Source organism: Neovison vison, chromosome 3, assembly GCF_020171115.1.
Source record: "Neovison vison isolate M4711 chromosome 3, ASM_NN_V1, whole genome shotgun sequence".
NCBI lineage: Eukaryota > Metazoa > Chordata > Mammalia > Carnivora > Mustelidae > Neogale > Neogale vison.
Genome location: NC_058093.1, coordinates 217282875 through 217299947, shown reverse-complemented (window position 1 = coordinate 217299947; position 17073 = coordinate 217282875). Strand labels below are relative to the sequence as shown.

General features: G+C 41.1%; 1 protein-coding gene across 5 annotated transcripts in view; it reads right to left on the bottom strand.

Moving 5' to 3' along the window:
* PRR14L (proline rich 14 like) overlaps nt 1-17073 on the bottom strand; it is a 62826-nt gene that overhangs the window by 28818 nt on the left and 16935 nt on the right. For all 5 annotated transcript variants that reach the window (XM_044243855.1, XM_044243850.1, XM_044243852.1 and 2 more), the window contains one exon: nt 9845-9917. In XM_044243855.1, the coding sequence (XP_044099790.1) occupies nt 9845-9905 (61 nt within the window). In that variant the 5' untranslated portion in view covers nt 9906-9917. The remainder of the gene's footprint in view (nt 1-9844; nt 9918-17073) is intronic.

Sequence of the window (17073 nt, the reverse complement as noted above, 5' to 3'; positions counted from 1 at the left end):
GGATCATGTTTGTCTTGGTCTCTTCCTTTCCCTATTGCCCAGCATAATACCCAGTACAAAATAGCACTCAATAAATCTGGGGAATTAATAAATGGTTAGGTCAAATCAACAAATGCTATGAATACTGTCTTTCTAGAGCTTCGCTATCCATTTCTCAACTGGTACTGAGAGCAGCAATTCTGAGAGAAAGAACAGCAACTCTGAAGGCAGGTGGGCTCTGTGATCTTACTTACCTCTCTGAGTTTGTTTCCTCCTCTGAAAAAGAGGGTATGAAATACACTTACCTCAGTGCTACTTTGAGGATTAAATTAAACAATACATGTAAAACACCACCTGGTACAGTGCCTGCCATTTAAAGAAAAAGTGCTTTTCCTTTGTTCTGCTTTCTTTCTTATCTTACTGGACCTGAGAACAGTTAAAATGATAAACTTAATAACTATGCTAGGACAGGACACAGTGTTTAAAAATACTGGGAGTCAACAAATACTAGATGTATAAATACATACTGGATTCCACAAGCCTGCACAAATTCCAATTATTGAATTATTATGGCCTTGAAATCCTAATGGCCCACACAATATTTATCTTTTTGAAACTAGCTTACTTTCCACATCATAGCAGATAACCCTACCTATTCATGAATTTCTAAGTGCATTTACCCCAAATGGTTTAGTGTACCTCTTCACTGGACAGTATGGCATTAAGCCATTCCTGTAAACTCCGGTCCTTTCCACGCTGGTCGAGCACCATCCTAGTCAAAATCCTTCATTTTATCTGCTCAAGAAAACTGCCAAACTCTTCACCCATCCCTAAAGTATTCACTACTGTGCAAGGCACTTAAGGCAAGATTCCACCTCAGAGCCCTTACCTCCTAGAAGAACACCTGTTCTCAACTTAGCTGAGAGTCTTAGGGGGAAGCAGGGGAACAGTTGCTTCTCAGGTGGTATTAACACTGAAAGCTGGGTGGGAAACAGGGGTTGTGTACAGCTTGAAAGCAAAAGGATACTCTACCAATCTTTTACTTGATTATAATTAACCATGTTGACTTGGAAATGTCGAAGAATTTTAAAGGAGAGTTTGAGGCAATTATGTTTATAAGAAAGTTCTCTAAAGGCTATGGAACACTGACCCAGTCCTCTCCTTTAATATGGGGAGAAAGATGGTATCCCCTTGCAGGACTTGTAAAGGTGAGTCAAGTGCTAGAGTTCACACTTGGTTAGGGCTAGGAACTCCTTTGGGCTTCCACTCCCTTGTACAGGATCTCTACTAAAACCTCTGTGATACTGTTTCTCAAATATTTGTTTAATATATCACCTCTGTGAGACTGGAGCTATCTGAGGGCAGAAACAAGACCTTAATGATCACTGTGGACTGAATACCCGACACTGACCTTGGCACACAGCAGGTACATAATAGATGTTGTCTGAATGAAGAATAAGAAGGTTAGGGAAGCTGATCAAAGTATTAGATATACTCCATCCAGCAACCCTACTTCTGGGTATATATCTAAAGGAAATGAAATTACTATTCTGAAAAGATATCTGCACCCCATGTTCATTCCAGCATTATTTACAGTGGGTGAGACATGGAAACAACCCTAAGTATCCATTAACAAATGAATGGATAAAGAAAATGTGGCATATTAAAAAGAAGTATTTAGGTATACTGGAGGGTAAAACATGTATTTTGTGAGGTATGGGTCTGTTTTTATTTATTTATTTTTAAAGATTTTATTGTATTTATTTATTCGACAGAGACAGAGACAGCAAGAGCACAAGCGTGGAGACAAAGGGAGAGGGAGAAGAAGGCTCTCCACTAAGCAGGGAGCCCAATGCAGGCCTAGATCCCTGGACCCTTGGATCATGACCTGAGTTGAAGGCAGCTGCTTTACCAACTGAGCCACTCAGGTGCCCCAGTCCGGGCCTATTTTACAAGCATTGGGATTTCATGACCTCAGCTGAAGGCCCTAGATTTATTGTTTTATTAAATGGTTATTAACAATTTAAAAAGTGCTTACATTTGCAGAAACTGACAAACTAAACCTAAAACTCAAACAAAAATGCAAGGGACACATAACAACTGAAATGCTCTTGAAAAAGAACAAAGATGGGGTGCCTGGGTGGCTTAGTCATTAAGTGTCTGCCTTCGGATCAGGTCATGATCCCAGGGTCCTGGGATCAAGTTCTGCATTGGGCTCTCTGCTCAGAGGGAAGCCTGCTTCTCCCTCTCCCACTCCCTCTGCTTGTGCTCCCTCTGTCAAATAAATAAATAAAATCTTAAAAAAAAAAAAAAAAAAGGACAGAAAGAAAGAATGAGAAAGAACAAAGATGTTAGACTCACACTTCCTGATTTCAAAAACAAAGTTGCAGTAATATAGTGTGGCACTGACACAGGATGGATTTCATGAAGAGCAAGGAAATCAGAACTGAGAATCCAGAAAGAAACTCAAACATTTAGAGCCAGTCAACTGATTTTTGACAAAGAGACCAAGAAGAATGGCTTTTCAATAAATAGCTCCAGGACAACTGGACATCCACATGCAAATGAACACATATGGACGCTGATTCACGTCATACAAAAAAATTAACTCAAAGTAGATCAGAGACCTTAATATAAGAACTGAGAGTATAAAAGCCTTACAAGAAAACACAAGAGTAAATTTTCATGATTTTGGTAATGATTTCTTAGTTAAGATACCGAAGCAGTGATAAAAAGAAGACTGGTAAACTGGACTTCATCAAAACTAAAATCTCGGGGAAACTGGGTGGCTCAGTTGGTTAAGCATCCAACTCTTTTTAAAAAAGATTTATTGGGACGCCTGGGTGGCTCAGTTGGTTGGACGACTGCCTTCGGCTCAGGGCGTGATCCCGGAGTCCCGGGATCGAGTCCCACATCAGGCTCCCAGCTCCATGGGGGAGTCTGCTTCGCTCTCTGACCTTCTCCTCGCTCATGCTCTCTCTCACTGTCTCTCTCTCTCTCAAATAAATAAATAAAATCTTTAAAAAAAAAAATAAATAAAAAAGATTTATTTATTTATTTGAGAGAGAGGGAGAGAGAGCAAGCATGGGGAGGGAGAGGAACAGAGGGAGAAGAAGACTTCCTGCTGAGCAGGGAGACTGATGCAGGGCTCGAAGGACCCAGAGATCACGACCTGAGCTGAAGGGAGACACTTAACTGACTGAGCCACCAAGATGCCCCAAATAAATAAAAAAAATCTTAAAAAAAAAAAAAGAGAACTGAAAATTTATGTCTACACAAAATCTATACACAAATGCTGACAACAGCATGATTAATAATAGCTAAAAGGTGGAAACAACCTAAATGTCCATCAGACAAATGGATAAATGGAATATTATTCAGCCATAAACATGAATGGCGTACTTATATATGCTAGATCATGGATGAACCTTAAAAATCTTTATGCCAAGTGAGATCAGTCATAAAATACCAGGTCTCATTTACAAGAGCAGATTAATGGCTGGAAAAGGTTGGGGGGTATGGAAGAATGGAATGAAAAATGAATGCTAATGGATACAAACAAGGTGGGAGTAATGAAAATTAAATTAGGGTTATGGTTACATGCTCTAAGTACAGAAGAAAACCACTGAACTGTATACCTCAAATGGGCAAACTTTATAGTACATAAATTGTATCTCAATAAAATTATTTTTTAAAAAGTGCTTACACTCCAATTACAAGTAACTTAAAGATTAAAGTAAAATATAAGTAAAAATAGAAGTAAACTTAAAGATTAAAGATCAGAAAACTGAAAGATCTTTTTTTAGGTGTTATTTCCATATAACCATATAACCATAATTGGGGACAGACATGCTGGAGGTTGACAAAGATTTAATTGCATTTCTGTCAAAACCTTCTCCTAAATCAAAACATTAAGTGGTTAGACTATGGACACTAAATATGACATCCAGGGGCACCTGGGTGGCTCAGTGGGTTAGGCCTCTTCCTTCGGCTCGAGTCGTGATCCCAGGGTCCTGGGATCAAACCCCGCATCGGGCTCTCTGCTCAGCGGGGAGCCTGCTTCCTCCTCTCTCTCTGCCTGCCTCTCTGCCTACTTGTGATCTTTGTCTGTCAAATAAATAAATAAAATCTTTAAAATAAATAAATAAATAAGACATCCGTTTTTGGCACATCCTACATCTCGTTTTAAAAAAGATGTGCAGGGACGCCTGGGTGGCTCAGTTGGTTAAGCGGCTGCCTTCGGCTCAGGTCATGATCCCAGGGTCCTGGGATCGAGTCCCACATCGGGCTCCTTGCTCAGCGGGGAGCCTGCTTCTCCCTCTGCCTCTGCCTGCCACTCTGTCTGCCTGTGCTCCCTCTCTCTCCCTCTCTCTCTCTGACAAATAAATAAAATCTTTAAAAAAATAAATAAATAAAAAATTAAAAAGATGTGCAATGGGTTAGCAATATTGTAATGTCTTATAAAAGGAAGCTCTCCTGTGTGGAGACTCACAAAGACTACCTACAGGGAGGAGTATAGCAGACAACCCTAAAAGCTATTGTCACCTCCCCAGCTTCTCTGACCAACAAACATCTGGTTTTCCAAACGAATGAATTAACAATAAAAAAGGATTCAAGGGGCACCTGGGTGGCTCAGTAGGTTAAATCCTCTGCCTCTGGCTAGGGTCATGATCCCAGGGTCCTCGGATCAAGCCCCACATCGGGCTTTCTGCTCGGCAGCAAGCCTGCTCCCCGCCCCCCCCTTTATGCCTGCCTCTCTGCCTACTAGGATCTCTGTCAAATAAATATAAAATTAAAAAGAAAAAGAAAAAGGATTCAACTCCTTAACTGGAACTCATATACTATTGGTCCCAAAGGGTACAACCACTTTGGAAAACTGTCAGTTTCTTATAAAATAAACACACTTTCCAAATGACCCAGCAGTGTCACGCCTAGGTATTTGCCCAGGTGAAATGACAGCTCATGTTCACACAAAACCTCGTACACAAGCGTTCACTGCAGCTTTATTCCTAACTGCCCAAACTGGAAACTCAAATTTCCCTCAGTGGGAAATAAACAAGCTGCGACAGAAATTTCCCTCAATGGGAAATAAACAAGCTGTGATAGAACCAGACAACAGGATACTCTTCAGCAAGAAGAAGCAATGAAGTACTGATACACATAGCTGTATGGATGAATCCTGAACGCACTATGCTAAATGAAAGAAGCCAGACTCAAAGGCTTCTCCTCTATGATTACATTTAGGGACATTTTGGACAACATAAAACCATACGGACAGGGCGTCTGGGTGGCTCAGTGGGTTAAGCCACTGCCTTCAGCTCAGGTCATGATCTCGGGGTCCTGGGATCGAGTCCCGCATCGGGCTCTCTGCTCAGCAGGGAGCCTGCTTCCTCCTCTCTCTCTGCCTGCCTCTCTGCCTACTTGTGATCTCTCTCTGTCAAATAAATAAATAAAATCTTAAAAAAGAAAAGAAAAGAGGGACGCCTGGGTGGCTCGGTTGGTTAAGCAGCTGCCTTCGGCTCAGGTCATGATCCCAGGGTCCTGGGATCGAGTCCCACATCGGGCTCCTTGCTTGGCAGGGAGCCTGCTTCTCCCTCTGCTTCTGCCTGCCACTCTGTCTGCCTGTGCTCGCTCGCTCTCTCTCCCTCTGTCTCTGACAAATAAATAAAATCTTTAAAAAAAAAAGAAAAGAAAAGAAAAGAAAAGCCACACTGGGGGCACCTGGGTGGCTCAGTGGGTTAAAGCCTCTGCCTTCGGCTCAGGTCATGATCTCGGGGTCCTGGGATCAAGCCCCGCATCGGGCTCTCTGTGAGGCAGGGAGCCTGCTTCCTCCTCTCTCTCTGCCTGCCTCTCTGCCTACTTCTGATCTCTCTGTCTCTGTCAAGTAAATAAATAAAAAAACAAAAAACAAAAAACAAAAAAAAACCATACGGACAGAAAAAGATCAGTGGATGCTAATGACGGAGGCTGGCCAGAGGGATGCACTATAAAAGAAATGCGAGAAATCACTGGGGTGATAGAAATGTTCTGTATCTTGATTGTGGTGAGTCACACAACTGTGTTTGTCAAAACTCACAGGGCTGTACACACAAACAAAAGTGTGAATTTTAGGGTAGGTTAAGTTATACCTTAATTTTTAAAAATGATTTTATCTATTTGACAGAGGGTGAAAAAACACAAACACAGAAGTGGTAGAGGGAGAGGAAAAAGCAGGCTCCCCACTGAGCAGAAAGTCCGATGCAGGGCTTGATCCCAGAACTCCGGGATCATGACCTGAACTGAAGGCAGACACTTGACTGAATGAACCACCCAAGGGCTCCTACACCTTAATCTAAAACAAACAAACAAACAAATAAATAAATAAATAAATAAAAATAAAAAAATTTTCAGTTCCCAAAAGGTCTGCACTTCTTTCATGTTGTCTATTAAATGGGAGTGGTACTGGCTAATTTTTCAACTTTTCCCCCCCTAAAATATAAATTATAGGAGGACAATGACATAAATAGGGAATATAAACAGGAAATATTCTTTCCAAATTTTATATATATATATATATATATAAAAAGAATCAATAAACTCCAATAATCTAGATGAATATAGAGCATAAGAAATTTATTGATAGGGTTCTTTCCATCTACTTAAAATGCTTAATTGAATCGTATGACAGACATAGAGGGCTTTGAAAGATAGTTTCAACTTGAATTCTTCTAAATAGTTCAAACTACCTAGTTCCAAAAATTACACAAGGTATCTTTTCCCTCCTTGACTGCTTTTACCTCTGCATCATAATGTATTCCCTCAAATGCTCTTCCTATTTCTTATGACTCTCCTACTTCAGAGAATTACTAAATAAGCCTTCATGGAGACTGCTACTCTGGGAATTAAGTCATAAACTTCCCAAACCAAGCCTGTTACAGGGAACTTGTGGGGGAGAAAACCACAACAGAAACAAACAAACAAAAACTTGATAATGTCAATTCTATAAAATACTAAACAGAATTACGGTGAAAAAGCCAAATTAGAAAAGCCACACTGGGGCGCCTGGGTGGCTCAGTGGGTTAAGCCGCTGCCTTCGGCTTGGGTCATGATCTCAGGGTCCTGGGATCGAGCCCCGCATCGGGCTCTCTGCTCAGCAGGGAGCCTGCTTCCTCCTCTCTCTCTGCCTGCCTCTCTGCCTGCTTGTCATCTCTCTCTGTCAAGTAAATAAAATCTTAAAAAAAATAAATAAATAAAACAAAAGTAGGAAGGATATACTAGTTTTTATCACGAAGATCTACCTCTAAAATGTGTGGGACCAGGATCTGGGGCAGAGTGAAAATTCTGCAGCTGGGGACCCCCGAGGCAGTGCACCACTAAGTCTCCAAGAAATAGTAAATGACAGGTTGCCAAATGCTTTACTTTAAACCTGGCAAACTGAGCTGAGATGCTGGCCACATGACAATACAGCATGTACACTTGTTTAACTGAAATCCATGGTGGCAGCCTGTGTGTTCATTTCTTTCACAGACCTGCCTTCATAGAACTTTCTTTCTGGCTTGAATGATTGGTTGGGCAGAGCCTGTTTCCTCCTGTGCAACAAAGGGACAACTCGCGTGGCTCTTTGGGGACTGAATGGAAGAACACATCACAGACAGGCACACTAGGTCACTGCTACTAAAAACTCTAGTAGAGCTGCTATTTTCAAGTTTCTCCATCTAAAACTGAGAACCTTGCACATGGCTTTGGGGAAAGAAAAATAAACCATATTCCCAATTTAAGTCATTAAAGAATGGTATTAACTCAGGAAGAAAAATGTCACAAAGTAGTTTATCTGTGAGTACTTTTCAGAAGAGCTCATCTTATCCATGTCCAATGTAGACCAGATTTTTTGGTGGACAGTAACCAGGTAAGTCTGAGAAGGCAGATTTCCTCACTGAAAAGAATTCTCTTTTCTTCTCTTGTTTTTGTTTTTATTTTTTCCCAGTATTTTTATTTTTTTAAGATTTTTTATTTTTTTTAAGTAATCTTTACACCCAATGTGGGGCTCAAACCTACAACCCCGAGATCAAGAGTTACTTACTCTACCAACCAAGTCAGCCAGGCACCCATTTTTTTGCGTGTTTTTTAATTTATTTATCTTCATTAAGTAATCTCTATGCCCAACATGGGGCTCAAACTCATGACCCTGAGATCAAGACCTGTATGCGCTACCAAATAAACCAGTCAGGCACCCCCTAATTCTGTTTAAAGGTCAGTTCAGTTGTTAAGTGAAAGTGTCTTTGGTATATTTGGTATGTGGGTGAAAATATACCAAATACACCAAAGACTCAATACAGCAATACTGGAGCCCTCCTAAAAAGATATTTGAGGTGGGGGGTGGGAGGGTGGCTAAAATGGTCCCAAGTAAGGCCCTAGGAACTGGGTGAGACATGTACAAAAGGACATTTCTCATCTTCAGAGTTTTAATCTATACTGGACAGCCAAGCCTTTGAGCCACAGAGGAAATCTCCAGCAGCAGGAAGCAGGGTGATAAACTGGGACAAGTGCCCTTTCTCCTAAGGACAATTTGTGCTTCCTTTTCTGTCTGGGCTGCCAAGAAGCAGAGAGTCAAATATGATGTTTTATCAAAGTAACAAAATGTTCATATAATTAAACATACTTGCTCTATTTTCCTTTTTTTGTGGTTTTGATTACTCCGTATTTTTAACTTTAATTGCATAATACATACACAGAGTCCTCTCTAAAGTTACATATGATTATTTTCAGCCTGGGGAGAAAATCTTGGCTCAGCACTCTTTCTTTGGGTCTCAGTTTTCTCCTCAATCAATCAATCTAAAGGTGGTATCTCAGATGCCTATATCTATTCATTATTTTGAGGAACAATACAAAGCAATGGAAATGAAAATGCTTTGACGGTTTTCAAGGTGACCTGGAGTGAACACTTTCTCCTATCCCTGCCCAGGTGAACAGAAACAGGATGCACTCCACAGTGCTGAACTGGACTCGGTCAATTTCTCCCCATTCATGTTAACCTTTCCGAACAGGCAGTTTAGTTTTATAAAATCAAAGATTTCACATCAATAGGGGTTCATTATATAAAAGGGGGAAGCAAACTATTGTCAAAACCAAGGCTCTGCTCGGGGTGGCTATCTGGCTCAATTGGAAGAGCATGTGACTCTTGATCTCAGGGTCATGAGTTCAAGCTCCACATTGGGGGTAGAGTTTACTTAGAAACAAAAACAAAAGACGGGTGCCTGGGTGGCTCAGTTGGTTAAGTGTCTGCCTTCAGTTCAGATCTTGATCCCAGGGTCCTGGAATCCAGTTCCACACTGGGCTCCCTGTTCAGAAGGGAATCTGCTTAGCCCTCTGTCTCTCCTCTTCCCCATGCTTGCCTGCGTGCTCTCTCTTTCAAATAAATAAACAGGGGCGCCTGGGTGGCTCAGTGGGTTAAGCTGCTGCCTTCGGCTCAGGTCATGATCCCAGGGTCCTGGGATCGAGCCCCGCATCGGGCTCTCTGCTCAGCAGGGAGCCTGCTTCCTCCTCTCTCTCTGCCTGCCTCTCTGCCTACTTGTGATCTCTCTCTGTCAAATAAGTAAATAAAAAATATTTAAAAAAATAAAAAAATAAACAAAAATAAATAAACAAAATCTTTTTTTAGAAAGTTGAAAAAATTAAAACAAAAACCAAAAAAACACAAGAAAATCTCAGGCACTGCTCAATAATACTAAGTGTCTTCAAGTATGTCTGTCGGCAAGATCAAGAATTTCTACAGTTAAGTCCATCTTGCAAGGCAGGGACTTGCATTCCCAATGCAAAATAGAAACCGTGAACTAAAACAGTGTGTGTAATAAGTAGAAAAAGGAAAAGACTGGAGAAAAATAAATACCTTTGCTTCTTAGACAGTCTTCAGGGAGGCCCGTGCATAAACGTTCTCTGCTTGACTGCATCAGGAGGTCTTCCTGGAGGAAGAAAATCCAGTGGTCAGGGAGGATTCAGAGATACCTGACCATGAATGCAAATTACCATCTGAGAAACTTCTTTATGACTAGTAGTCATAAATTTTTGCTAGCAGTCACAAAGATTGGCAACTGAAGGAAACCTCAAATTTTTTTTTTTGAAGATTTTATTTCTTTATTTGACAGACAGAGATCACAAGTAGGCAGAGAGGCAGGTAGAGAGAGAGGAGGAAGCAGGCTCCCTGATGAGCAGAGAACCTGATGTGGGGCTCAATCCCAGGACCCTGGGATCATGACCTGAGCCGAAGGCAGAGGCTTTAACCCACTGAGCCACCCAGGTGCCCCAGAAAACCTCAAATTTAAAGAAATAAAATCAATAAAAACTGCTCTTCTCTAGAATTTGAGCTTGAAAAGCCAAGTTTCTCAAGGTCTGGACAATAACAGAGGCTTAAAATGCTGACCCTATTAAATACCTTCTGAATAAAGAAACACATTGCTGCAATGTAACCTTAATTTCATCCATTTACATCCAAAGTGGATGTATCTCAATCCTCAACCACTCTAGAGATCATGTATGCATTTTCTTTCCAAACTTCTTAGAAGGGCTATTTTTTCTTTTCATCTCCCTTCACTGGAGGAAGAGCATGCAAAGAAGAAGACCATCAATGACAACCAGTTTTCTCCTACAGAACAAATTCAGAAAAATGGGAGGGGTGACAGCAAAACGTGCATGTCATGGCAGCAAATGGCTTCAAGCCCCATGAAGGAAAGTTTACCAGCTAGGAGATGCCGAAAGAACAAAGATCGCTGCTTATGCTAAGCTCTCCTTCTGAGTCACCTCTCTTACCCTACCCCAAGATTTAAGTTTTTTTTTCATACTGATTTAATTGCTAAGTGCAAGATACTGACATGGTACATATCTAAATTCATGGATAGTGGTATCATTACTATAACTTGGTAATTTTTATAGCACTTCAAACAAACTCAAAACTAGCAAAAGCCAGGGGCACCTGGGTGGCTCAGTGGGTTAAGCCCCTGCCTTCGGCTCAGGTCATGATCTCAGGATCCTAGGATTGAGCCCCACATTGGACTCTCTGCTGAGCAGGGAGCCTGTTTCCCCATCTTTCTCTGCCTGCTTCTCTGCCTACTTGTGATCTCTGTCGAATAAATAAATAAAATCTTAAAAAAAAAACCCAAAAACCTAGCAAAAGCCATCTGTATCCTAAGCAAAGTTCTATCGTGGAAACAGAACCCAGGACGGAGAGGGAAGATAAAAGCAGTGGCAAGAACTGGTGGAGACAGGCAGAAATAAAACATCACCACTGAAATTGACAGCATGGACTATCTCATATGAAGGACTATTTTTTCATTTTCTTAGTGTGGAATACTTTTGCAAGGCATGAACTTAAAAACAAGCATCTCCCAGATAATTTACAGTAACACTACCATGTTTGACAAAGCATGAGTTCTAGCATGATGCCAGACTGAACTTGTCTGCAAAGGAGGAGAAGAGAAAGCTCTTACTTACCGTAAAAGGAATCATGGAATTAGAAAATCACCACTGGGTGACCACAGTAATAATAATCTCAACCAACAAACGTCAATGGATGTTAAAGCTAGTGGCTAAAAGTTTGAATGAGAAACAGAAATATTTACATAGCCTCAAAGTATCTTTCCATGAGATAACTAATAATTTCATAAGGGAAAATAGTAACTGCAGTGGAGAAAGCTGGCAGCCCCCACCTGAACCAAGTGATAGACTTGACCTCCCAGGAATGAAGCAACCCAAAGCCACGTGCCTCCTAAGAGGATGGACCAAGAAGAACCAGCATCACTTCTGTGGGATTCCTGCTGCCAAAATGCATAATCAGAATCTAATCATGAAAAGTCCAGACAAATCCAAATAGAGGGAAATTCAACAAGATAAATGGCCTGTATTCTTCAAAAGTGTCAAGGTCATGGGCTGAGGAACCGTTACGCATTATAGGAGGTTAAAGAGACATGCCAACTGAATGCTACAAGTGATCCTAGGTTTTTCCTAGACCGCCCCCTGCCAAAAAATTTACTTTTGCTTCAAAACACATCAGTGCAACAACTGGCCAAACTTGAATATAGTCTGTCGATTAAATAAAAATACATAGATCAGTGTTAACTACTTGATTTTGACTAAGGTACCGTGTGATCATGTATCACAATGTCTTTTTTTGCTAGGAAATAATGCACACTGAAATATTTAGGCATCGTGTCTGCAATTATACTCCCAAATTACTCGGGGGGGGGGAAGCAAAAGTGGAAAAATGTTAACATGTAGGGAATTTGCATGAAGGGTATATGGGAATTCTTTGTACTATTTGTGCAACTTTTCTGTAAGTCTCAAATTACTTCAGAATAAGAAGTTACAGAAACATCTTTATTTGTAGTTACATTTGCTTCTTTCTCCAAAATGGTATTTCTCTTGCTGTTCCAGTTCTCAGGCTGAATGTTTGGAATGTGACATGAGATGCTATTTAGAATTATTTTTTCAGGGGCGCCTGGGTGGCTCAGTGGGTTAAGCTGCTGCCTTCGGCTCGGGTCATGATCTCAGGGTCCTGGGATCGAGTCCCACATCGGGTTCTCTGCTCAGCGGGGAGCCTGCTTCCCTCTCTCTCTCTCTGCCTGCCTCTCCATCTACTTGTGATTTCTCTCTGTCAAATAAATAAATAAAAATCTTTAAAAAAAAAAAAAGAATTATTTTTTCAGGTTAATACTTTATGGAAAAGGCAGAATGTTGGAGTAAAAGATTATGGGATGAGGAGTTAGAAAGGGCTCTGTTCCAACCTTAGGACTCCTACGTATTAGCACTAAGAACAAGCTTGTACAATCAACCATACAGACTCCTGCTCTGTGAGGGGCTCCTGGAATTTTAGTTTTGCTCCACCTGTTACTCTAAGGTTCTTAATTGGAGGACTCAAAATACCCTGGTGGAGTGCCAAGCCAACTGCTTCAGCCATGTCCCCTTCTTCTTGGTTTGTCATGATTTGTAATAGGGAAGGAGAGAAGCAGAAGCTAAGAGGAAGTGAATCCCCTCTCCTTCTGCCTTGCTGACTTCTCTTAAAAGGTTTTGAGTTAAGAAGACCATATAAAGTTTGAAGTCTCAAATATGATAAGAAGTTGACTGTGCTGAAAAAAAAAAAACAAACAGAGTGTGAGGCTGAGGTCAGATGTGAGATACCTCCCACCCCCAACAACCACCACCACAGTGGTGGGTCGTCTCCATATCATATGGGAGCTCTACAAAGTATGGGCCTCAAGTGCGGCTGACAGAACAGAACAGCCCACCTGCAAGCAGTACACATGGAGCATAATGATCCTGTCATTCTCCCAACCCCATCACGGTCAGATAGTCATAAAATAAACACTTGCAGAAATTTATCAATTCCTTTTCCTATAATATTTTATAGGCTAAATGTTCTAACTTTCAGGATTTTTAGAAGTGGAGTCTAAACATTTTCTCTTCCACCTAGATTCTGCAAAATCTGTTTTGAATGAATCAACTTCCAAGATGAAAGTTCACATGGTTCCTTCCCTCTGCTATAGTTTATAATATGCTGTTAGCTGTATAGAGTAAGAATTGCCACGGTACATTAACAATTCATTTTTCAAATCGACAGTAAACATTCTTTGCCTTGCATATACAATATACCATGCTCTTGCCAAATGCTTAGAATCAAAATCAACTTTTGATACTTCAAAGTTGTGGCAGATTTTAGAAAGGTCTTGAAAAACCATTCTTACTGCTCATCTGTGATCTTATTTCCCATTAAAAGTTGTTATGTCCTGGAAAGGATGCAATTCTCTGATTCATTCCTGTGAGACTAGTTTAGAGTAGGAGAACACAAATGTTTCAAAGAAGAAAATAAATATAAATCAGATTCTTCAGCTTTTTACACGTGGTAAGTTACAAGCTCTTCAGGGCCTGATTTATCTCTGAGCTGTGAGCCCCACTTGTAACCAGACTCCACTGAACTCTTCTAAACCTGAGCTTCCTGAGCTGGAGGCAGAGCTAGATGAGTAAGGATGGTCAGTGACCACCCCATCTTCAGATGGGACTGTCTGTACACTGAAGTGTGCAATGACAGGGCAACAATATGGAGCAAATGAGATTCTTCCTACTACCTGATCTTTATGGAAATAGCCATGATCATGTTCATAGTGAAGAATACTTTGAAAATAAAAGAAACTTTTGTATCTCTAGGTGGATCTTTGAGTTTCCTGTCTCTTGCGTATTTAGAAAGGAACAGCTGAGGGGCGCCTGGGTGGCTCAGTGGGTTAGGCCGCTGCCTTCGGCTCAGGTCATGATCTCAGGATCCTGGGATCGAGTCCCGCATCGGGCTCTCTGCTCAGCAGGGAGCCTGCTTCCTCCTCTCTCTCTCTCTCTGCCTGCTTCTCTGCCTACTTGTGATCTCTCTCTGTCAAATGGATAAATAAAATCTTAAAAAAAAAAAAAAAAAGGAACAGCTGTTGAACAGTAACTGTAAATCATCCTTACTGAGCTTAAAAAGGAATTTTCCTTCACGTATTTCAATTCAGGGAAACAACTGGTAACTTTAAATAAGGCACTGATCACCTTAGCTGGGAGAGGCATTTGATAATAATCCCACCTCCCAATAATTATATGAGAACTCTTCTAATAATTAGGAGAAAGTTCTATCTTAGTCTCAGCAATATGCCCTTTGTGCTTAGGGCAATTTTCTGTCACTTTTTTTTTTTTTTAAAGATTTTATTTATTTATTTGACAGACAGAGATTACAAGTAGGCAAGAGAGACAGGCAGGGAGAGAGAGGAGGAAGCAGGCTCCCTGCTGAGCAGAGAGCCCGATGCGGGGCTCGATCCCAGGACCCCAGGATCATGACCTGCGCTGAAGGCAGAGGTTTTAACCACTGAGCCACCCAGGCACCCCTCTGTCACTTTTAACATCATAAGATATCAGAGGGCAAACCATCACTGTGGGGACAAGAGTGCCCTGGCAGACCTGGAGAACAGGTTATGGCCACCAGCTTTACTAGTAACAGCATGAGGTTCAGACTTTTTCCACCTTTAAATCACCAAAAGTGAATTCTTTCCACCAAGATATCCTTTCAAGCAAATAGCAAGCTCCTACACTCAACCGCAAATTTCGTGTAGGATCACAGACTCTTAGAGTAAGATGTAAATAAGTTTAATGGGCATTTACTTCAGTGGACTTTCATTTAAGTGAAGTCACACAAATTGCACAAGTTTGGGTCTGATGAACATGGCATTAAAAAACAAGTTTCTTGGGGCGCCTGGGTGGCTCAGTGGGTTAAGCCTCTGCCTTCGGCTCGGGACATGATCCTGGGGTTCTGGGATCAAGCCCCGCATTGGGCTCTCTGCTCAGTGGAGAGCCTGCTTCCCCCTCTCTCTCTGCCTGCCTCTCTGCCTGCTTGTGATCTCTCTGTCAAATATACAAATAAAATCTTTAAAAAAAAAAAAAAAAGTTTCTCCAACAGCATAACATGGTTCAAGTGATCAACAGCCATTGTGCATCCTTATTTGATGTCCCCTGTCCAGATAGCTTCAAATATATCTGTCAAAAGTGTACAATGACTCTTCATGTGTACAGATAACAGATGATCAGAACTTTTTTTTTTTCCTATGTCTGTGTTGAGCACAAATAAAGTATCATATCCTGGAACTAAAGCTTTTGTAACATATTCAACCCAGGCACCTCAACCACTATGAGAGGGAAAAAAAAAGTAAAATACATAAAAACTTAAACACCTGGGGCACCTGGGTGGCTCAGTCATTAAGCGTCTGCTTTCAGCTGGCGTTGTGATCCTGGGGTCCTGGGATCCAGTCCCGCATCAGGCTCCCTGCTTGACAGGAAGCCTGCTTCTCCCTCTCCCACTCCCCCAGCTTGTGTTCCTTCTCTGTCTCTCTCTCTCTCTCTGTGTCAAATAAATAAGTAATATCTTAAAAAAAAAAAACCAAAACCAAAAAACCTTAAACACCCTACAGCTAATATCTAAGCACCAGGAAAAACAAAGAACAAGCATATGTTGGGGGGCGGGGGGACCAACCACACACTGAATAAAGAGAGTTTTCAAGGTTAAAATCATCTACATGGAGTATCACATTCTCATCTCTATCTTACTCTTAAATAACACTAACATTGTCCACATCCTCGCTATGCACCAGAGTTGTCGACCTTTGTCCGACAACTGAGTTCTGAACTGAATTCTCTCTTTCACCATTCAGTCTGGCTCTTGCAGCTGTCCCTGCCACTGAGTCTGTTCTGATACTTTCCCCTCCTTCCTTTTTGTCTTTCTTCTCTCTTCCTCAGTAACAAAGTGGTTTCTTGATCAAAGCATCAAATTATTAGTTGTAAGCTTTTATGCCTTTCTGACACAATCCTAAGTCAGGAAAGAATTATTTTTTGTCAGTTTCCCTTTACATGACTGAAGCATTTCAATGACTGAAGTATTTCATGGTAAGAACATTTTAATTTTTTTAAGTGGATCTTTAAAAAAAAAAAGTTAAGTGCAGTCACAGAAGGACAAAGAATGTATAATTCCACTTAGATGAGGTCCCTAGAGTAGACAGATTCATAGACAGAAAGGAGAATGATAGTAGCCAGGACTGAAGGGAGGGTCTAATGGGTAGTTAGCATTTAATGGGTAGAGTTCCAGCTTGGGAAATGAAAATAGTTCTGGAGATGGATGGTGTTGATGGTTATATAACAGTGTGAATGTGCTTAATGCCACTGAACTGTACATGCACAAATGATTAAAATGGTAAATTTTATGTTATGTGCATTTATCACAATTTTAAAAAGGCAAAAAAAAGTTAACACCAACATTTAAAAATATCCCACTTTGGGACGCCTGGGTGGCTCAGTTGGTTAAGCGGCTGCCTTCGGCTCAGGTCATGATCCCAGTGTCCTGGGATCGAGTCCCACATCGGGCTCCTTGCTCAGCGGGGAGCCTGCTTCTCCCTCTGCCTCTGCCTGCCACTCTGTCTGCCTGTGTTCGCTCTCTCTCCCTCTCTCTCTCTGACAAATAAATAAAATCTTTAAAAAAAAAAAAAATCCCACTTCATAAAATAAGATATTGTTTTTTCTTTTAACAACAACAAAAACCTGTAACGACTTCAAATGCAATTA